Source organism: Cornus florida, unplaced genomic scaffold (assembly GCF_030987335.1).
Source record: "Cornus florida cultivar Cherokee Brave unplaced genomic scaffold, ASM3098733v1 CherokeeBrave_3.0.0_Hap2_Chr04, whole genome shotgun sequence".
Lineage (NCBI taxonomy): Eukaryota > Viridiplantae > Streptophyta > Magnoliopsida > Cornales > Cornaceae > Cornus > Cornus florida.
The window spans coordinates 28286743-28309602 of NW_026775574.1; the positions used below are offsets into that span (position 1 = coordinate 28286743).

General features: G+C 34.9%; 3 protein-coding genes across 3 annotated transcripts; 2 read left to right on the forward strand and 1 right to left on the reverse strand.

The window, feature by feature from the left end:
• Positions 1-320: 320 nt before the first annotated feature.
• LOC132304872 (transcription factor bHLH90) lies at positions 321-3920 on the forward strand. The gene is made up of 8 exons (XM_059802577.1): positions 321-814; positions 933-1118; positions 1217-1274; positions 1655-1723; positions 1820-2386; positions 2486-2716; positions 2900-3076; positions 3482-3920. The coding sequence occupies exons 1-8, from the start codon at positions 714-716 to the stop codon at positions 3572-3574; spliced, it is 1482 nt and encodes a 493-aa protein (XP_059658560.1). The 5' UTR covers positions 321-713; the 3' UTR covers positions 3575-3920.
• A 674-nt stretch (positions 3921-4594) lies between these two features.
• LOC132302216 (uncharacterized) lies at positions 4595-5328 on the reverse strand. The gene has a single exon (XM_059799081.1). The coding sequence runs from the start codon at positions 5228-5230 to the stop codon at positions 4826-4828; it is 405 nt and encodes a 134-aa protein (XP_059655064.1). The 5' UTR covers positions 5231-5328; the 3' UTR covers positions 4595-4825.
• A 4288-nt stretch (positions 5329-9616) lies between these two features.
• On the forward strand, positions 9617-13110 carry LOC132303060 (probable nucleoredoxin 1). The gene is made up of 4 exons (XM_059800131.1): positions 9617-9793; positions 10888-11367; positions 11476-11955; positions 12205-13110. The coding sequence occupies exons 1-4, from the start codon at positions 9698-9700 to the stop codon at positions 12871-12873; spliced, it is 1725 nt and encodes a 574-aa protein (XP_059656114.1). The 5' UTR covers positions 9617-9697; the 3' UTR covers positions 12874-13110.
• Positions 13111-22860: the final 9750 nt, after the last annotated feature.

The following is a 22860-nucleotide window of genomic DNA, read 5'->3' on the forward strand; positions in this document are numbered from 1 at the left end:
GACGCCCAATGTATCAATGTGATTATTGATGCCCATGTGCAGTTACATGTACCTTTCCCTTGAGCTTTTGAACCATTCCATTGTGGCACATTCTACTCATTCCTAATCATCAATCAATACATACACCATACAATACAATAATTACACTACATATACTGTACTTCATGTGGGTTTTTTTAAAAGAAATTATTACATAACCGAACTACATTTTAAAATAAGTGTTCACTTAATAAAATGTAACTTAGAAGAAAATATGTGAGTCACAATTTTAAAAGCAAACACTTATTTTGAGAGAGTCATAATTTTCAAAATAAACACTTAATTTGAAAGAGTTAAATAGTTTTTCAAAACGAACATTTATTTTGAGCGGAGGGAATAATTATTTTTTATTATTTTTTTAAATTTTTTATTTTAACAAACAAAGGACATATGACAGTCCTTCTTGGAAGGCTGTAGAAATAGTCCTTGACCTTCTCATATCACCATATCATATATTTGTATGTATGTATATAGATATATATAGAGAGAGAGAGAGGGAGAGAGACTGTAGAGAGAGAGGGTATCGGATTCCTCTGACACAAATTGTAAAGTCGGTTAGGCTTGTCTTCCAGACGTGCTTCAATGTTTCACAAAAGGGGAATTAATTTGAAAGGCCATTTAGAAAGGTCACAACTAGTCTCTCTGACAGAGGTTTGTTCGAAGGGTAGGAGACAATGAGAGATTTGGAAAGAGCAGTGGAGTGGCTTAGACCACTTGTGGAGACCAAAGGATGGGACTACTGTGTTGTTTGGAAATTAGGAGATGACCCTTCAAGGTATTTTTATTAATTTAATTTCACATTTTCATTCTTTTAAATCTCTTTGTATTTCAATCTTTCAAACATAATATATACCCTTTTTTTTTTTAAATTTTTGTTGATGATTGTTTATTAGATTCATTGAGTGGATGGGTGGTTGTTGTGCTGGTTGTTATGGTCACAATTTCAATTTGAAAAAGGAAAGTGGAGAAGAGCAACATTCACTAAACTTGTGCAAAGATTTTCATATCCAGCATCCTATAAGAACAAAGGCTTGTGAAGCACTTGCCCTACTTCCTTCTTCCATGCCCTTGTACTCCGGGTACCCTAAATCTCTCTCTCTCTCTAAATATATATATATATACACTTACATAAATATTTGTTTGGTTCTGTTTTTATTTACAAGACCACAAATTACAGGATTCATGGAGAGGTAGTACTATCAACTCAACCAATCTGGTTTGGCCATGGCAAGCATGTGGGTGTTTCAATTTCTCTCTTTTTTTTTCTTGTAATTTTTATGTACTGCATTGTTTAAACATTTGGGCTTTCTTAAATAGGCTTGAGGTTGATGACACTTGTTCTGATTGAAAGAAACAAAGGCATGCCATTTATGGAAACTAATCAAATAGGACTCCACCATCATGTTACAAATTGATTTTCAGAACCATTTTTAGTCTATACCACAAACTGTTTCATTGTTCACTATATATCTATTTAAATCAGACCATTACCATGTGAAGATTATGCCATCTTAATTAAGGTTTTGTTTCATCCAATTAGACAAATTATATGCTGATTTTGTAGATTTTTTTAACAAATAGAACTTGAAAAGTTATGTTTTTCTATTGTTGGCAGGATACAACTGGAACCCAAGTTTTCATCCCTGTTGTTGATGGTCTAATTGAGCTCTTTAGCGCGAAACATGTAAGACTGAATGCTTGGATTGTTCTTTATATATATATATATACACACACACACACACTTGTGGAGGAATGAAACTTGTTTTCTTTTTCTTTCTAGATAGCCAAAGATCAGAAGATAATAGAGTTTGTTAAGGATCAGTATAAGCATTGTTCGGGACAAGAAGTCATGACAGCACAAAGCAATAACAGTGTGACCATCAATGAACAACCACCACTTGATCCATTGCTTAATAAAAACTTGAACAATTCACCAGTTGCTCTTGACAATTTGAAGTTCATTCCTAGGCTACAACTTCTTCCCCCAATAGCACATCCCATCACTTATCCCCACTTAGACGGATCTGGTTCAATTCCTACACATGACCACCTGTTGTTTAGTTCAGGTTCCATTCATATCCCACAAAGGGTTTCATTGTTTGAATCAATCGGAAAATATCCCGGATCCAAAAATCCTAATTGCAGGGAAAATTTGTCAAAAAAGCGCGAAATTCATTTCATTTTGGGGCATGCCAATCATGTGGTTGAGGAACACAATTTGAAGCCCAAGCAGAGGACAGAAAGGGACCAATATCAGTCAAAGAATCTTGATGCAGAAAGAAATAGGAGGAACCGGATTAAAGATGGTCTCTTTACTCTACGCGCTCTAGTCCCCAAGATATCAAAGGTCTACATAATTGCATACATGTCATGTATTATGAAAAAAAAAAAATGTGTGTCTATACTTACACGTTTCGTTTTCAATTTTCATATAATAATTTCTCAGATGGATAGAGCTTCCATACTGGGAGATGCAGCTGAATATATAGAGGAATTGCAGCATATGGTGAAGGCACTTCATGATGAGCTCAAGGAAATGGAAGACGAGGAATGTAATAAGAACAATGTTGAAGAGAAGATGCCAAAAGCGAATGAGGTACATGATGGCAACAAAAATTCACCGTGTAATGAGCACAACCAAGAGTCCTCTACTGCAGATGAAAAGAAACAAACAGAGGTATGAAAAGCCAAGAACAAATTGAAATTGAAATTTAGATGTTAGTCTTCATTCAAATCCCAAGATATGTAAATCACCAGAGCTTATGATGAAAAAATTTTGTGGGTATTATTTGATTAGGAACTACTACTAATTTGTATCAGTAAATGCTCTGATTGATTTTTCTATTAATTCTTCCCTTAGGTGCAACTGGAGGTAAACCAGATTGGAACAAAAGATTTCTTGCTCAAGTTCACCTGCAAGCAAAAGCGAGGAATCTTTGCAAGGTTGATGGAGGCTATGAATTCTTTAGGTTTCCAAGTACTTGATGCCAATGTTACCACAATTAACGGCAAGGTCTTGAACATTCTAAGGGTAGAGGTAAGCTCGCATAAATATTGCATAAAGTAGCTAAATTTCTGTTGGGACATTCATGTGAATTGTGAGTCTTTTCCATGTTATTTCACATAGGACTTGAATTGAACATTAAGTCTTACTAATATGAACTAAATATATGATATCAGAGAACATTCAGGGTACCATAATACATCCATCACCATAATAACAAAATAAATATTTGAACTTAGTGAAATATTCCCTCAGAATTATTTGCAAAACATGGTGGACTCATTCCAAATCCAATTTAAAATACAACTGATTTAGTTTCCTTGAAGTCCCTTGTAAAAAATTTAAATAAAAATAGACTAAATTATCTTCTTTTTTTTCCTGAATAAATATGACTAAGTTATCTTTCTAATACATAATGAAATACTCTTGATTTGAAAGGCAAACAAGACAGAGGTTCAACCAAAGAGCTTGAAAGATTCATTGATCCGGCTAACAAGTCAGACATGCCAAACAGTTGATGGGAGTCTATGAAGAAAAGAAGCTTAGAGGACATTATAATCTGCCAATGGAAAAAGAAAACAAAAAACGAAAAGCAAAGAGAAAAAAAAAAAAAAAAGGGAGGGTAATATAGAGGATTTGTTTTTTGTTGAGAAAATGGAAGGCTTACTTTGGAAAGTCAAGAGATTTCGGATACTTGTATTTTCACTTCATGTTGTATATATAGGTTAGGTAATTTTCCCCTCATGCATTGATTTTTAATCCTTCTCAAGTAGCCACTAGATTTATATATATATATATATATATATGTTACCACAAACAACTGCAATTTTACTGTGACCTTTTAGTCTCTAAATTCATATAGTTGAACTATGGATTTATAATGGATGTGAAGTTTGAGGTTTAGATTAAAAACTTCTTTATTCTTACTTTGGAAGTAATGACTAAGGACTAGCCTACTGCAATGCTGTGACATTGCAGCACTGCTGTGACATTGTGATACAACAAGAGAGAGAGTTTCCCCAACATATTCACAACACTGATCCAATTTGAATTTTCTAACAATTAAAGAACAATTAGGCTTAGAAGTATATATTTATGCCTCAAATAGTGGTTTGATTGGTTTTAAATTAAGGGTTAATGCTGAATTCTGCAAAGAGAGAATTCAACCATCTGTCTAGTTCTTTTTTCTTTCTTTTTTTCTTTTTTTCTTTTTTCTTTTTAAATATATCTATATATATCTATATATATATATATATATATCGACAATTCATTTGTTTGAGTTTTACTAAGAATCATTATAAGAAAACAAAGTTAAAAAATTCAATTTTAGATAAAACCTTTACCAAAGTTCAGTTTTAATTTTAAATTTGAACTTCAGATTGGGTAACATATGAAACTTCTTTGAAATATCAATTGAATCGGATTTAGATAAACATAGGTATGAATGTATCTACTTATTGTAAAGCACATTGTACAATATTAGAACTTGTTTGTAGAATACATATATTATATAGGTTGAATATGGATTATATTCATATCATTCTTCTCGGATTTGGATCTGAATATGGTCATTACAAGTGATTATTGTAGGAATTTTGCTCTCAATATCGTTGAAAATTGTCATGATAAATAGAAAACATCACATTTCACAGTAACATAGACAATCATTTATCTTAAGAGATTAAACATATAAGAAACATTAAAAAAAATATGATCTTGATAGAAAAGCCAGAAAATAGAATATATAAAAACATATATGAGGGAGTGTCTCATTCAATACCATCATGCACTGGCTCTGATTTCATTGTCATGAGCAAACCTTGTTTCTCCTCTAATTTCATTATTTTCGGATGGATTATATCCTTCAGAGTGACCATGACCATGACCGTGACCATTTCCAGGCTGTTTGGCAGCTGGAATTCCATTCCTGAACCCGAATTCTATGTCCCCTTCTCCTAGGCGAGGGGTGTGGTGCCTTGAATCACCTTCTTTTGTGTGAAGAGTATGGTTTTGCTTAGTCTTTCCATGGTGCTGGCGCTGGTTACAGAGCCGTCCAATAATGCAAGCGATGACAGATATACCTACTACCGCAGCCAGGACCATGAAAACTGTCCCAAATGATCCATTTGAGTGCGATGAAGTCTGCCTTGGGGCGATTTTTGGGTAAACCTGAACTGGCTGAGACATAATTAGGTTAGGCTTTTGTTTTGCAGGAAAATGGGAGGATGGACTTGATGGTTACTTGGTTAAGTATAAGTCCTCTGCAGATCATGTTCTTTGAGTGCAAACAAAGGCAAATTTAGGTGGAGTCACAAAAGAACCAAGAACATATCTTTAAGGATTGGCATAACCACAAACTCGCGCTTAATCTGAGGTTTTTTAATTCAAAAAAAGGTACTTAAAGATATTCCTTCTGAAAAAAAGGGTATTCTTATAGCTTTGTATGGAGAGAGAGTAAGATTTTGGCTCCTTTGCCCCATAAGAGAGGAAAGCCTTGGATCAACTCTTATGGAATGAGGTACTTGGTTCAATTCCTTTATAGTGAATTTATGGCCAGTCTTCATGAGATTTTGCTGAATTTATTCGTCGCACGACTTGGGACGCAATGTGTGCCCTGGGGACAAAAAGAAAAATGGAGATCAGGGAGCATTCAATAGGCTTTCTCAATTCTTTTGTATAGTAGGGCTTCTTTGAAGTGTAATAACATTTCTTTACCTTTTTAGCAGAACAAAGCACTCAAATTTTTGGAGGCATAACTTCTTTTCAGGCAGAAGGTCAAACTGTCTAGTCTTTTCTGACTTGCATATGCAACATCATTGAAAGCTTCTTGTAAGCTTCCAAATCTCAAAACCAGAGTGACTCCATTATCCATTATAATGTAGATTTAAGTGTCAAATTTTAGTAGATTTTGGAACATGTCTCACATTCTTGAGCATCAATTTGTAGCAATTATTGGTCTTTGAGCACATTTCTCATATTGACTTACATTGAGACCAGAGAAAGTCTCTTTATATAGTGACATTTATAGATGCACCACTATCACTCCCCCAATTTTTCCTCTGGCATTGACAGATTAATCCCTTTTTTTTTTTCTATATTTATTCTTTTTGTCACCTTTTTTTTTTTTTTTTCTTCTGTTGCTCTCTTTTCCACTTTCTGCACTCCTTTCTCATATATATATATATATATATGGACTTCTCTCCGAATGATAGCATTTTATATCTTTCCAGTCATGGATATAATTCTTGATTTAACAATTATTTTCACTCATGTTATGTTTGGAAGCATCCAATTAACGACTTAAATTTGGGATTGAAAGAAATACTACTAAACCGCAACATCAAGTTAATCATTCTAAGTTCTGTTCTCCTTCATGACTACGTATAGCAATTTTACCAATAAAAAATCTGATACCACTTTTAGGAGAGTTTCAGTTTCTCTCACCTTGATATATATATATATATATATATATATATATATTGGCAAGTACCAAAAAACAAGAATGACATACCCCAGGATATTTTAAGTAAATAAAGTCACTATATTCCCAAATTCACCAATCTAGAATATGGGAAGTGAGCAAGAACAAAGTAATATCAGCTAGAAAGCTGGAACTGTCTGTACAAGAATCCACATTGTCCCCATGAAAGGGAGACATAGCATAGAAGACCTTCGAAGCAGAGCAGTCCATATGGTAACTCCCTGGAAACATAGCAGCAAACTTGTACCCAAAATATGGAACCAAGGCCAAACCAGGATTTTAATGCTGGAATATATATATATATATATATATATATATATATATATATATATATATATATATATATATATTCTTTTTTTTTTTTTTTCCGAATATATAAAGTAGATCCCATTTAAGCTGAAGCCATTTGTTTTCTCGAGAAAGGTCAAAACCAGACATAGACCATACTCTTATTCTAACTAGGGACTTGATTTCGTTCTTACATCTCACCCTACAATGGCGGGAGGTTCGACCACTTGGTTTGCCCTTGGTTTGTCCATTTTAACTAACCCTCAAGAATTAAGATCTATTAGGCTATATTTGGCAAAGTCAAAAAGAAAAGAAACAATAACATTAGTTACAAGAGAGAATAAAAGAAAGTGAAAGGGAGAATATTGTTAACCATTTATTGTGTTTGGTTGAATAAAAAAAATAAAATAAAAAGGAAAGAAGGAAATGACAGTAAACATGTTTGGAAAAGAAGGGAAATGAAACTGTTTTAATGAATTTTTTTACCATACCCCTCTCTATAGATTTTGTCATTTATGAAAACAAGGGCAAGTTTGGCATTAATAAAGTTTCTAGCCTTTCCTCCCATTGCCTCCCAATTTTGGGATGATAACAAAACCAACTCTTCAAACTTTAATATATCTCTCCAAATCTTTCCATTATGTTTTTTTTTCCTTCCGAAATATTATACCCCAGACACAAAAAACCTATAACCCTCCATTTCATTTCTTCTATTTTCCTTCCATTTCTTTCCAACCAAACTAAGCCTTAAAGAATCTGGCCATTGAAAGCAAAGCTGATATCCCACGAACTCCCATATTGTGTTGGAAGCAGGACATTGGAAGAACATATGGTCTTGATTCTTAATCCTTTGTCTGCAGAATGCACAGCTAATGTTCCTCGAGATTCCAAACCCAAACACTGTCTTGGAGTGTTTAGTTTATTGTTGACAGCCATCCACAAAATGACAGTGTGTGTAGGGATAAATCCTTTAAATTATACCATACCCTTCCACTCAACTTAAGGTTTCTTTGGGCTGATACAATTTCACGTAGAGGCAATCGAAAATGAATTACCAGTTGGAGCATTCATAGTTAATTTTACAATATCATATGTTGAATGGCGGATTGTCTCACATTCGAGCTTTGATTGGTCATTCATACCAAAAATAAAGAAGTGGGACCCTTTACTTCCTAAGGTTTCTTCGGTCTAATACAATTCCACATAGACAATGGAAAAGGAATTACCAGTTGGAGCATTCATTATTAATTTTACAATATCATTATGCCACTGGCTGCCTTTGAAAATGCAAGACTGAATTCATTGAATCGTTAATTATTTAAAACGAATTGTTTGATTTACGAGTTTTGATCAGTCATACATACAAGATATAAAGAAGTGAGACCCTCTACTTTCTTATATTACTATTTTAAAATAAATAAGTAAATAACCAATTCACTATAAAAATTCGGGCCCAACTGTCACACTATGGAATAAGAGCGTGCCCTTGAGGGAGATTATAGATGGTGCAAATTTTGAAGGTCCTTTATTGGAAGATGAAAAGACCTTCCAATCAAATACCAAGAAGTGGGGCTAGTTCCGCATTAAATTGCCGTTTTCACATCCGGGATACGAAATGGAGTAGTTATTGTATAAGATAATGTTATATTAATTAGTTTGTGCAGTTAAGAAGAAAACATTAAATAATGTTATTATATAATTGAGCATATGTATATTATATAACAAGTATATATATATTTTTCCTGATTTTATATAACAAGTTGAGAATGGTCCAAACTGGTGATTGGGTAAGGCTGAGTCATGCAAAGGGAACATCCAAAGACTTAAGAGCAAAACTACCTCATCAAAAAATAAAAAAGCTAAAGAGGACTACAAACATTGATAATTCTTATGTAGGCCCCATTATTTATTAACTAGGTCATTATCAAGGAGGGTTAGATTCCTTTGATTTTCAATATAAGTATTAATCAAAAATGAGAACAGGCCCTCTGTGACAAGTTTTCCACCTACACGTAACCATATGGTTGTACTTGGGATGGCTCTAATTGCAGGGGCGGACCAGAATTTTTTATATTTGGAGGGAGCCCAAGTGCCCAACTAGTGTATAAAAGTATTTTAAAATATATATAATTAACTTAATAATATATTAATCGCATTCTTTACCCAAGTCTTCTACATCTTTAATTCTTTATATAGGAGTCTCCTATATCATTTTAATATTCATTTCAAGACTAAAATAACAGAATTATATTTCTCTAAGGTACTTCAACGGTAAATTTTAAAAATAAAATTCAGACCTGATATGGATTTTAAAAAATATATATTATATTATTTTTCTAATTAAATCATCTCATTTTTCTAAAAAATAATTATTATTATAAAATCATTTTGTTGTGCTTTGACCTGGTCAAGACACCTTAGTGAAGTGTCCTTGCTTTGTAAGTCGAGGCTTTTCCAAAAGAATCATTGTGCATTTTTCAAAATAATTTTTCGTATGTTATTATAGCACCCCCAAAAACAAAAAAAAAAAACGACCAGACATTAATAGAAATAGTACAGCTTTTGTATGCATTTGTAATGTGAATGGATCAAATTGGCCCTCCCACATCTGAAATCAGATTAAAACAAAGAAGAAAGGGAAGAGCTGGGGCCAGCAGGTTGACTCCAACACCAGCACCAATTCCAAGCCGTTGCATTGCCTTCATCACCAAGTATTTGTATTAAAAACTCTTTTGAATATATATATATATATATATATCATCAAATTTTTTGTTTATTTTACAGATATATATATATATATATATATATATATATATAGAGGATAACAAAACAACCAACCCACCCCAAGCAACACAGAGTATAAGCTAGAGAAGATCAAGAAACAAATGGCTAACGCCAAAAACGACGCCGTCTCTCACGATCTCCTCTCTCTTCTCTCCCCAGAAGAAAGGGACTTCCTTATCCGCAACAATGGTGACCAGGTACAACGTTAATTGTTTTACTTACCATGTGTTTTTTTTTTTTTCCCCCTTCTTGTAATCTCCAATCTATGATCTTTCATGGGTAATAATAAACTGCTGCATTTCATCATCTTTAGATGCTTTTCTTTTCTTGGTTTTTCTCAGTTTCCCCAATCTCTTAAATTGAAATTTCTCAATTTTTCATGTTAATTAAACTGATTCTACTTTTTATGATCTTTTTTCATGCTTTTCTTTGTTTTACCTATACTTATATTGGTAGCTAAAAAAGTGCTTTGATATCAAAATTTTCATGTGAAATAAACTGATTCTACTTTTTATGATCTGTTTTCATGCTTTTCTTTGCTTTACATATACTTATATTAGTAGCTAAAAAAGTGCTTTGATGTCAAATCAGTACAGACAATTGAGAAGAGAAGAGAAGAGAATAAGAACTTGGGGGAAAGAAAAATTGTCTCTCAATATTCTCATAAAAATTTACCGCTTGAATTTCTCGAGCCCTATACATATATAGGCATCTAAAATGATATCCTAATCAAACACTAATACAAAAATTAACAAGTCTTATAAATTAGGAAAATCACTTTAAAAAATTAAAAAAATTGGTTATATAAATATTCACACACACCACCAAATGTCCACTATGGGTTCAATCCCTCACCGCTCCTTTGAGGAAGAAGAGGTTATACCAGTTAAAAATTACCAAGTGGTCGGAAGGAAAATCTCAATAATTATAACCTGAAAATAACTTCTAATATTCTCTTTCTTAAAATATATAGGAAAACTCTAAAATTTGTCTTTCCTTGCCCCATATCCAAGAATTAGTGACACTCATGTGCGGCTCATGCGTGCGAATCATGGTTTGATGCAAATCTGAAAAAAGTCGATACATGTAAATTAAAGGGAGCTAATAGTCACACTAAAATTATAAGCTTCCTGCACTTCATCTCCTTTGTGATTTGAATTAATGGAAGAGTGGAGTGCGAATATTATTTCCAAATTTAAGCTGTGGGTAAGTAGTGCTATATCAATTATACGATCTGTCAAAAAGAAAAATTATATGGTCTATTAAATGGTTCTTGATTTGGAATTTACAGGCTAAAATCAGTAATTTGGTTGGAAAGATAGTAGGATTATATTTCTCTGGTTCATGGTGTGGTCCATGTCGCCATTTTACCCCAACTTTGGTGGAAGTCTATGAAGAACTCTCAACTAAAGGTGATTTTGAAGTCGTCTTCATTTCGTCTGATAAAGATGATGAATCGTTTAATGGCTACTTTGCCAAAATGCCCTGGCTTGCCATTCCATTTTCTGATTCTGAGACACGTAAACGCATCAAAGAGTCGTTTAAAGTTAGGGGGATCCCTTATCTTGTTATCCTTGATGGCACTGGTAAGGTTTCATCCGAACAAGGGGTTAGAGTTGTTAGAGACTATGGTGCTGAGGCGTATCCATTTACGCGCGAAAGAATCAACATCTTGAAAGAGGAAGAAGAGGCCGCGAAGAGGGAACAATCCTTGAGGTCTATCTTGGTTTCTAGCTCCCGCGATTTTGTGATTTCAAATGATGGTAATAAGGTAATGTTTTTGTTCATTTATTGCTAACTCTGCCCTAGGCCTAGTTTTCGTGGTATGTCCAATATGTCCAATGGCATTGTCAATGATCTTCACAATGTTTATTATCAGATTCCTGTACCGGAGCTTGAAGGAAAGACGGTTGGCCTGTATTTCTCCAGGAGTACTCATGGAGGATGCCTTGAATTTACCACGAAACTCGTGGAGGTTTACAAGAAACTCAAGGAGAAAGGAGAGAACTTTGAAGTTGTGTTAGTATCTCTAGATGATGAAGATGAAGAGTTCAAACAAGAATTTGGAAAGATGCCATGGTTAGCCTTGCCTCTCAAGGACAAGAGCTGCGAAAAGCTTGTCCGATACTTTGAGCTTAGAGCGCTTCCTACACTTGTTGTAATCGGTCCAGATGGGAAGACTCTGCACTCCAATGTGGCTGAACTTATTGAAGAACACGGTGTTGAAGCCTACCCTTTTACTCCGGAGAAGCTTGTTGAGCTCGCTGAGATAGAGAAGGCAAAACTTGAATCACAAACTCTAGAATCAATTTTGGTCTCTGAGGATTGTGATTTTGTGATCGGAAAAGGTGGTTCCGAGGTATAATTTCTAACTTTTCATTCGAGAAATCAAGGGTCTTTTGAAAATTGTTTTTGAAATCATAGTTTAAAATTTTTTTAAACTATGGAAGACTAGTTTTTAGTTCTCTAGAAACTGTTTTTTTTTTTTTTTCTATAACCCTGAAATCAAGCAAGCTCCAAATGTTCATAAATGTGTATATTGTCAATTACAGAATTGATGTCAGTGATGGATCTTTGTTGATCATATCTGTGGTTTATTCTTCGTTAGGTCCCTGTATCTGAACTTGTAGGAAAGAACATCCTCCTCTATTTCTCAGCACATTGGTGTCCTCCATGCCGTACTTTTCTACCTACACTTATTGCAGCCTACCACGAGATTAAGGCAAAAGATGATGCATTTGAAGTTATTTTCATCTCAAGTGATCGCGATCAATCTGCCTTTGATGACTTCTTTTCAGGCATGCCATGGCTGGCTCTCCCTTTTGGTGATAAGAGGAAGGCGTTCCTCCAGCGCAGGTTCAAAATCAGAGGAATTCCTGCTGCCATAGCCATTGGATCTAGTGGCCTGACAGTCACTACACAAGCCAGGCAGCTCTTGCAATCTCATGGCGCAGATGCCTATCCCTTCACCGACAATCATATCAAGATATTGGAGGAAAGGATTGATGAAATCGCAAAGGGGTGGCCTGAGAAGGTGAAAGACGAGCGCCATGTGAAGCATGAGCTCACACGTACACGTAGGAGTGGTTATATCTGTAATGGATGTAGGGAGTCGGGACATGGTTGGTCCTTTTATTGTAAGGAATGTGACTTTGATCTCCATCCCAAGTGTGCTCTAAAGGATGATCAGAAGATTCAGAAGGAGAATTGTGAAGGGGGTACTGCAAAAGCGGAGGAGGGATGGACCTGTGAAGGCGGTGTGCGCCGTAAAGCATGAGGAAGCCATATCTAGCATTTGCACATGAATCACGGAGCTTACTTTAACAGTTTGTGATGCTCTATTTAAGGGGTCTTTGTAGATTGTGTGAAGATGTGTGTGCGCGCGTGTGAAGATGTGTTTGGGAAGTGAATAAAAGTGTGAGACATGGTTGGATCAATGACATGATCTATAAGTACTAGTTGTTCAATGAAACTTGAACTCTTGTCTTAATGTTTGATTGGTTAATGTTCTTGATCTGTATTCTGTACCTAGAGCTAGAGGAATGTGGAGTTTTGGTTAGCTCATATTTAGCATAACTATCATGTTTAGTCTTAATGGGTTATATTCTGCAGATTAAAACAACAACTTGTTTATGATTCTGCATTTTGTTTTCCACCGTTGCAATGTTTCTCCACTAGGGTAAATTACACGGACCTCCTCTATTGTTTGCCATAATTATAGGGACCTTTCTTATAGTTTGAAAAATTACTCGAACCTCCCTAAAAATGAAACTAACCTACACAGACCTCCCTTCCTGGTGATGGACCGTCAAATGTATTAACAGATTTATCTAATTTACTGAAATGTCCTAAAGTTTTTATGATAAATGACTGTAATACCCATCTGTATGTGTGAGAGAGGAGATGGACGAAGGGTAAAATGAGAATTCTAATTTATTCAGTACATAACATCAGCAAAATTCGTCATTGACTTGCGTTGTCTGTAACAGAAGGGAGATCTATATACGTCAGTTTCATTTTTAGGAGTAGTCCGAGTAATTTTTCAAACCATAGGAAAGGTGCCTATAATTATGGCATACTATAGGGATGTCCGTGTAATTTACCCAAGTTAATAATATAGAGTAAAGAACAGTCCATTACACTTGCCCAATAAAATGATACTTCAGCTTGAATAGGTCAGGGTCAACTCAATTAAAGGTTGATTTTGAGTTTGTTTACTAAGAAAACTAGCTGAGCTCGAGCTTATTTTTTATAAACTCGTTTAATAAATCACACCAAGCCCAAACAACTAAGGCTTGTTTCATGCTTGTGATGAGATTATAAAGCTTAGTCGAGTTAGCTCGGCTCATCTCATCTCACCTCAAGGTGAGCTCTAAATCTTTCAATTAATTTGAAATGTAATTTTTACTAGACAACTCCAAATTTTCAGTTAATTTGGTTTTCATATGATGTAAAATGTAATGTCCCGGATTTTTCTGAATTTTTCAATAATTTTATTTTATTTATTTTTTGTATTTTGTTTTGCGTGCCACATGGGCCCTGAGGGTCGCTAGGACATTTTTATGAGCTCGGGAGTTTTGGGATTTCATTTTAAGCATGTTAGAATTGACGGGATCAATTTTAAAAATTTTCAGAGTCGGGACGACTTTCGTGTTCGGGAATTTCTCCCAGTTTCTCCATATATTGTTTATAATGATCTCTTTTGTATTTATTTTTGTAAAGGCATTTCTTTTGCACAATTAATTACATGTAAAATGACCGTATTCTTTTGTCGACTCCTTATGCAGTCGTTGTATTTTGACCATAAAGGGCTTGAATTGTAATCTTATTCTTTTGGACATATATGTATATTTTACGGTGATTTTGATTCACAAAGGATGTATGAATGGTTATATTTTGAAGATTCAATTAAATGTGTTAAGGTTGATAATGTTCATGGAGCTTTATTTCATGTTTAGTTGCTTTGGATTGCATTTGAATAGGTTTGGGAAGTTAACCTTTCGACCAATTCACCATGGGGCATTATCTAACCGATTAGATAGTGGTGTCTACCCGGTTAGATGAGAGGGACAGTATATGGGTTTGATGGGTTTCTCCCATCTAACTGGTTAGATGGGAATATCTAACCGGTTAGAGGGCCTTCTACTCAGTTAGATACTCTTATCTACCCAATTAGTTGCATGGTTGTGTGTTGTAGAACCAAAGTGCACAAAGTGTGATGACGTGTGGTTGCACAAAGTGTGATGACGTGTGGCTAAGTTTAAATTTGTAGAATGCCACTAATACTACTACTACTAATTACTAATGTAGCAAGAGTGAGTAGGGATCATCCCAAGGGAAAGGAATGGTATTTTAGAATCAATTTTGGATTAGTAGGTGGAATGATCAAAAAAGGGGTTTGTTGGTTGAATTATACTACAATTTAAGGTAAAGTAATGCAATGTAAAACAACTAAATAAATGAGGTGTAGAGAATGAAAGAGGGTTCTTGGGACATATAGTTCACCACTAAGCATTGCCTTCCTAGACATTCAATATTTGATGGATTAGGGGGATTATGTGTTGTAAAAGAAAGTGTGTGCCATTAATTGAAATATTAAATATGGATAGCCAAGTAAGAATATATTGTCTAATCAATCTAGTGAATAGCACATTATATCAAATTAAGTCATTAATCCTTCTATAAGCCCACAATTAATGTACACTCAATAAATTAGAGAAATATACAACTTGTATTCATAAGTATGGAACATCAAACAACAAGAATTGATTGTCCACCTATTTAGGAAATTAAAGCAATTACACTACAACTATACTAATGACATGAAAAGCAAACTAATTAAACTAAGGAGGTGGCACAATCTATCAAGAAATAAGTATGAACCATTAAATAAACCACAAGAGTAATCCATTTAAGCATCATGCATTGACCATCACTAGATTCATAATATCAACACACATAGACATGCATCAATGTCACAAAATATTGAGAAAATTACATGAACATTCATCCTAGCATACATAGACATATGGATAGAATTAAATGATCAATTGAAAGCATTACACTACACAAATTATGTAGAAACAATATTTATATATATAAGAAGTCAAAACAAGAATTACAACATAAATCCCCATTAATTACAAAACATCAAAGTCTATGAGGCATGCTTAGGGCTATCTCTAGCCCCAAGAGAATGGTTTAGCCACTCATTGATGTTGTCATCCAACCCTTAAGTGCAACGACCCGGTCATTTGCCTTTCTTTCCTTTTTCCTGAAATTTTACGAATGAATTTTTTTTCGTTTAATTTTCTTTTCTGAGCTCTGTTTCGTGTCGCTTAGTGTCATCTCGAGTGCTCAGAATTGGTTTCTGAGACTCTTTCATGTGAATTGACAACTTTCTTTGAGGACCGAGTTATTTTCGCATTTTTCGTTTTTCGGATACTATGCGTTATTCCGTCTTTTCCCTATTCTGTCATTTTCCCTATTTTGTCTTATCTCCGTTTGTCAGTTTTTGGCACAACCTCACTTCTCATGCTCGGAGTTGGTTTTTGACTTCACGTGCCTTCATCTTGAGTGGTTTTCTCGAAATACGTATCTTTACTTTTGCAAGAAAGTACTCTGTTTGCTCCCGGTGTCCACAGTGGCATAGATGCACAATTCTTCATAATCTTTTTCATTTCTTGGGGTGTTTTTCGTAAATATCTTTTGAAGATATTTTATTTCAGGGGGCATCTAAGAAAATATCTTTTGGAAGATATTTTCACTATGGGGCAATTTCGCAGTTAACCCTTTTTGTAGGGGCCATTGTGCAATTAACAAAAGTTATTACAAAAATGTCTCGTCTGGACCCTGAATCCTCGTACGGGATTCATTTTCACTTTTCGTTGACTCGTAAATTCATAGAATTTCCTTCTGGTCATTTTTCTCCAGTTACAGAGTTGTTGGGCCCGGTTGCCGCCGAACTTGTTCGGGGCATAACTTTCTGTTCGGGACTCAGTTTTCAACGCCGTTTCTTCCGTTATTCAAATTTTCTCATTTTAAATCTTTTTTGTTCACAGAGTTTTTCCGTTTGAGCGCATTTGCTCAAAATCCACTTTTCTGGACCTGGCGGGGCCCTTTCGGGGCAGTTTTTGAGACTTACTATAAATAGAACACTTAAAGAAGAAAAATCAGATTTTGGTCATCTTCCCCACCTCTCTTGGCCGGATCTCCTAGCAGCCATGGCTGCCACTTTCTCTCTCCTCCTTTGATCCATTTTTCTTTGATGAAAATCCTTCGGCCTTTACATTTGTTGTTCCCCTCGACGTGTTCCACCATTACCCCTTATTAGAAACCATTTCTGTCCAAATTTTGAGTTCGGGATTGAGGTCAAGTTTGGATTTTCATGGGGCTTCTTGGGGATTCATATAGATCGTGTTGTCCCTGATAAAACCTAGGAGTTTCGTCGGATTCAGAGCCGTTTCAATTCGGTGGGGATTTGGGATTTTCATCTCAAATTGAGGTAGGAGGTGTTATAGGTTTAATTCTTGTTATATAACATGCTATTGATGCTTATACAACTTGATTGCATGCTTAAATATGAAATATAGAGATTTTATTATTTAATTTTCTTGTATTGGATTTGATTTTCCCGGTTGCTTATGATTTGTTTTAAACATGTAGTATGGTAATATAATACTCTATAATATGGTCATTGACATATATTAAATTGAGGAAAATTGAACAAGTAATAAAGATTTTATTTAATATTTATCTTAAATAAAATATTAAATCATGTGGCCTTAACTAACTCAAAATCAATATGTGTTAGCATATTAAATTAGGCCTTAGCATGCTTTCCAACATAGTTGAATTTGAAAGTAATTGGAGGTGTTTGAAAATTAGTAATTATTAATTAATTTAATTAATTAATTTGCCCCGAGTGCACTATTCACTCTATTTGAATTCTGACTTGATATTCTTGATTTACATGCCATATAGCTTCACATATATTTGATTTAGAATATTCGGTTAGGTTTTGAAACCTTTTATTTAATTAAATTCCATGTTTAAGATTTAATCCTCATGGTGATATACAACTTGAATTGTATTGTGGCATGCTAGAAAATTAAGCTTAGGTATAGTTGTTCACATATATTAAATTGGGATTAATTGCATGAGAATTGCAACTTTTAATTTATATTTAACTTTAGTGAAAGTTTAATTCACATGGTCTTAAATTGAATGAAATAAACTTGTAATGTGATATTACATTAGTTCTTGGCATGTTTTCCAACATAGGTTAATTTGAGAGCATTTGGTTAAGTTTGAAAATCAAGAGATTTTAATTAAAAGAATTAATTAAAATCTATTTTGTGATCCCATTAGCTTAATTAAGGTTTTAACTTGATATTTGTATTGGCCATGACTTGTTTACTAGTATATATTAATTTAGGACTATTTGAAATTGTTTTAAAACCTTGGGATATAAATTAGCATGATTTAATTACCTTGTTGTTGTATTTAAACTCATGAGCTTATGTTTTCAATATTGAATATATTGTTATCTTGCGTAATGATTTGCACACTTCATATTTAACATCTTTCATGCATAGCGTGTAATGAATTGCACACCGAAGATTCGACATTCATCATATCATATTAGTTGTGGATTTAGAGCACGTATTGTATAGGTTTCCAAATTTGGTTGTGCTTGGTAGATGGTTGATTATCTTGCATATTCCTGTTGATATATGCGTTGTTGCACAACTTGTTGATTTTAAAAACTTGGGAATGTCGTTGTTTGACTATCGCTAAGACGTGGTTCTAGTACGGGGGATAGTCCCTCTATATAGTCTAGTGCGCACATGGGGGGATTACCCATGAGTTAGTAACCCTAAAGTAACTATGTTGTCGGTCTGATCCGGCGTAACGTCCGAGTATCCACTTTGTTTGATTTCACATTTCATTTTCAAGTTGATAACTAAATGATGTTGTAACTTGTTGTTCCTTATTTGTCATTCCATTTTAAATTACATGATGTTAACTTTGTGAAACTGTGCTTTATGCATTATATTGGAAGTTCCAATGTTGGTTAAATTGCATCGATATTGAAAATTGTGTTTTGACGTTCTAACAAAGCTCAGGATTGATCCTATTGATTTATTTAGAACTTAGACGTTAGGTGACATGAACCACCACTGTTATTTTGTACTTTAGATTCTAAGTTGATGGCTTTGAGAACTTATACCTTGTTGCATTGTATAACATACTCTTTTGTTATTGGACTGCATAGGTAATGTGATTCTTGTTAACTTGTATTCAAATATGCTTTTGTCATGTTATATGGATTACTCTAGACCTAGTTCAATTGTATTGAAAACGCAATTCATGTTAATTTATGCTCAAGCATTCTTCTTGTCGTATTTTTTAGATTATCCCAACCATGATTCGTTTCATACACGTATGTATATCATGATTCTTGTTGCTTAGACTCTAAGATAGCTTAGGATGCTCCCCGAGTCTCATTTGGACATAGACGTTAGGTGGCATGAGTCCCTTTAACATGTTTCACCTTAAGGTGATAAATTTGTAAAATGCTAGGTCAATGCATGCTCATCTCTTACGAGTAGCTTTATGTTACTCACCCCTACGATACTGAGGCATATTTCAGGTACAAGAAGCAAAGTTGAGGTCTTTATTATGCTTGGATGGTTTGTGGACTTGGAGACTTCCATCTTTGTAAAGGTTGGCTCGGAATGCCAATTGTAGTCTTATATGTCAAAATATGTATATTTGATTCCATGTATGTAATGTGTACTTAAGTACACTTCTTTCAATGTATTTGATATGTATGAGATGAGGCCGGAGGCCAATGACATGTATATTGTATTCTATGTAACTTTTTAACTTCATGAAATATTATGAAAATCTTAAAAAATCGCAAGTCATTACTTCACCATGGTTGCATCGGGTGTGGGAATTCCATTCTCATTCTTTCATAGGGTCTCATTAATCTTGTATGAAGTATGGCCAAGGGTCAAACGGTCAATTGACTCCATTTTATATTTTTGGATTCCATATTTTCCATTCCAAGTCCATTTTTGCCTTTTTGCCCGTTGGGGGTTCAAATTTTGCATCGGCTATATTTTTAAGCCATGGACCATTGTAGTACGTCTAAATAGGTAAGTTACATTTGCGTGCATGGTCGTTTCCGGGCAAAACCTCATCGTTTGTGTTTAAGCCTTCTACGGACTCATTTTACACTTTTGTTGCATATTCTGATCTAGGGGCATTCTAGACTTTTCAATTCAGTTTTATTTCCTTCTTTCAACATGGTTGAATAAAAATCATGATTTTAGGGGGGTTTATTTTTTGTGTTTTTCCAGAAAATGTCGTCTTGGTATCGGAAATCGCATACGAAGTTTAGCTCTCAGTTTTTAAATTTAGCAGCTTTTTGGACCCTCCGGACCAGTTTTCTTGAGAGGGCATTTTGGGCATTTCACAGTGAATTTTTTTCGATTTTTCTTGCGATTCACGTAGAAAACTCGATTTTGAGGGGGATTTCTTCTTTGTGTTTTTCCAGAAAATGTCATCTTGGCCCTCAAATTTCTATTTTTCCCGGAAAAACCCCTGCTGCCAGGTTTTTGGGTCGCACCCTTACTGCCTCTTCACATCTAAACGGTTAGATGGGATCTCGTAACCGATTAGATGAGTGTGGGCAGCGTTTTTGTCACTGTTTTTGGCCTCCTAACCAGTTAGGAAGGTCTCCTAACCGGTTAGATGTTCATGGGTTGCCTCTTTTGGATCGTTTTGCCCCTTCTTCTTCCGTTAGCCATATCTTCTTCATCCGGACTCCGAATCAAGCGATTTTTGAGTCTAAGTTCATTGATTTTTCGTTGTCTTTCCAATGGTGTGCTCGGTGGTACTCACTTTTAAGCTAAAAATGACAATTTTGCCCCTAGGTTCAATCTTATTCGTTTTTGAAACGTTACTTCCCCATTTGATTCCTTTGGGTTCCGTGACCTCGTTGAGGGTCATAATGGTGTCTTAGAGCCATGTTGTATCTCTAGAGACCGTTGTTTTGTCTTTTGCTTCCGCACTTCGGATCCGTTATCGGGTCATCTTTCGATTCATCACTAACGCACTGAGTTGAAAAACTTGGGCCGTCACATTAATGGCTATCTTCATGGTAGAATTCATCCTCCTCCCTTGGTGTTCTTAGCAGAAACCCTAGATTAGTGGAAGAACTTTCCCAAAATGTATGTTTCTCTCTCTAATCTCTAGCCAATTCTCTCTCTAACTAACCACCACCTTACTAAAAATGGCCAAATTTCTTATATAGGTAGCTCAAATGTCACACCCAATGGTCAAACCTCGTGCACTAGGACCTCTAAATGATTGCACCACAAACACACCTTCAATTCTGCTTGAAATTTATTTTTCACGTAATTTGAGGCAGTTCGATCGATCACATAGTTGCTCTGATCGATCGAAGTATGGCGGCGCACTTTTTGGATAAGGACAAGGTTGAAATATTTTTGGAAAAAGGACAAAAGTGGTTGGTGAGGTTAAGATCAAAAGGTTCAATCGATCGGATAAAAGGTTGGATCGATCGAATAAGAAATTTTTCTGAGGATAAAGACAAAGGGCTCGATCCATCATGGCAGGGTTGGAACGATCACAGTGTGATCGATCATAGCTTGGTCCAATCGATCATAGAGGAATTTTTCACCACTTTGCTTCCACTTTGCTCCTTTCTTTCAATAAACTTGAGATTGTTTCTTTTAATGCTCTAATTCAGCTGAATTGACTTATTTTTGGAATAAGTGCCTGAAAATAGAAATAATATAGAATTAGACTAAAATGGGGAAATAAGATAGAATAAGGTCCTAAAACATTCAAGATTAAAGGGTTTAAATGCGCACTTTTCAGCGCTTATCACAGGGTCTAACCAGTTAGATGCACCCATCTACCCGATTTAGATGGTCCCTCAGTTTTTGCATACTCTCTAGTCAAGCCATCTAACTGGTTAGATGAGGTCATGTACCCTGTTAGATGAACTAATATTTACTATTGGACCCATATTTCAGTATAATTACCTAATCACCCCCAGACTTCAATCAAAGCATAGAATGACCATAAAAAATACTCCCTCTGTCCCACAATACATGTCATACATTGGGAATTCAACTTTTTTATGGTAGTGGAGTTTTAATAGTTTTTTATTATATTGATAAAAGTGAAGTTTCAAATATGCCCTTACTAAAAGACAAAATAGTACTTCGTAATTAGTGTAGTTATTTAGTTAAAAGGATAGTTTGGGAATAGTATAAAAAATAGTATATTCAATTTTGGAATAGGACATGTTTTTTGGGACATCCTAAAATGGAAAGATGGACAACTATTTTGGCACGGAGGGAGTATCAGTTTTACCCCTAATGAGATTAGAGGCTATAATGAATTTACCAAATAACTATTATACCCTTATGGACTCTAGAACTATTATAATGACATGAAATGACCATAGTACCCTTATGTGACTTCGGTTTTAGGTAAGGACCTTATTAGTGATCCAGATCCTCAGGTTTGGGTTGTTACTAGGGTTGCAACTTGGGCGGGTTGGACACTTAACTCAGGCTCAGCCCAATGTATAAACCTTCAGCCCAAGCCCAGCCCAAGCCCATGTATAATTTCGCCTAGTGAGCCCACACCCAGCCCATACTTAATTTTTAAAACGCGGGCTAAACCCGGGTTCTTTATTCGGGCTATATTTTCGGGTTTTCTTGGGCTTTTAAATCGGGCTCTCAATTTTATTAGTGTTTGAAGTTGGATCACAGCCCCATTATTGCTCCCTGTGTAATGATAGACACAAGCCACAATTACCAACATCAGTCACAACATTTTAGTTCACAGATTCAGTAACATATAAACCTTTTCTTTTAGACCATACAAAAATTATCAAATATTTATTCATAAAGCAGCAAGTGCAGACCATCTATAAGAGAATAACATCTTCGATAATCATCAGTCTTAGAAGATCTAATTCATCTCCATGCACCTTCTTCTTCTGCTAACATTTAAGTCTACTTTTACAAGGAGTTACATATGAGATTATTAACTTCCCCTGGCTTCTAGAACACCTAATTTTCTAGGCAAAAGTCAGTATAATTTTAAATACAAAGTTAACAAAATAACAAGCCCCATTCCATGCGTTCATGATGCATCCATTACAAAACAATAAAACATACAAGTGCAACATTAATAATAAATAAGTACAAAG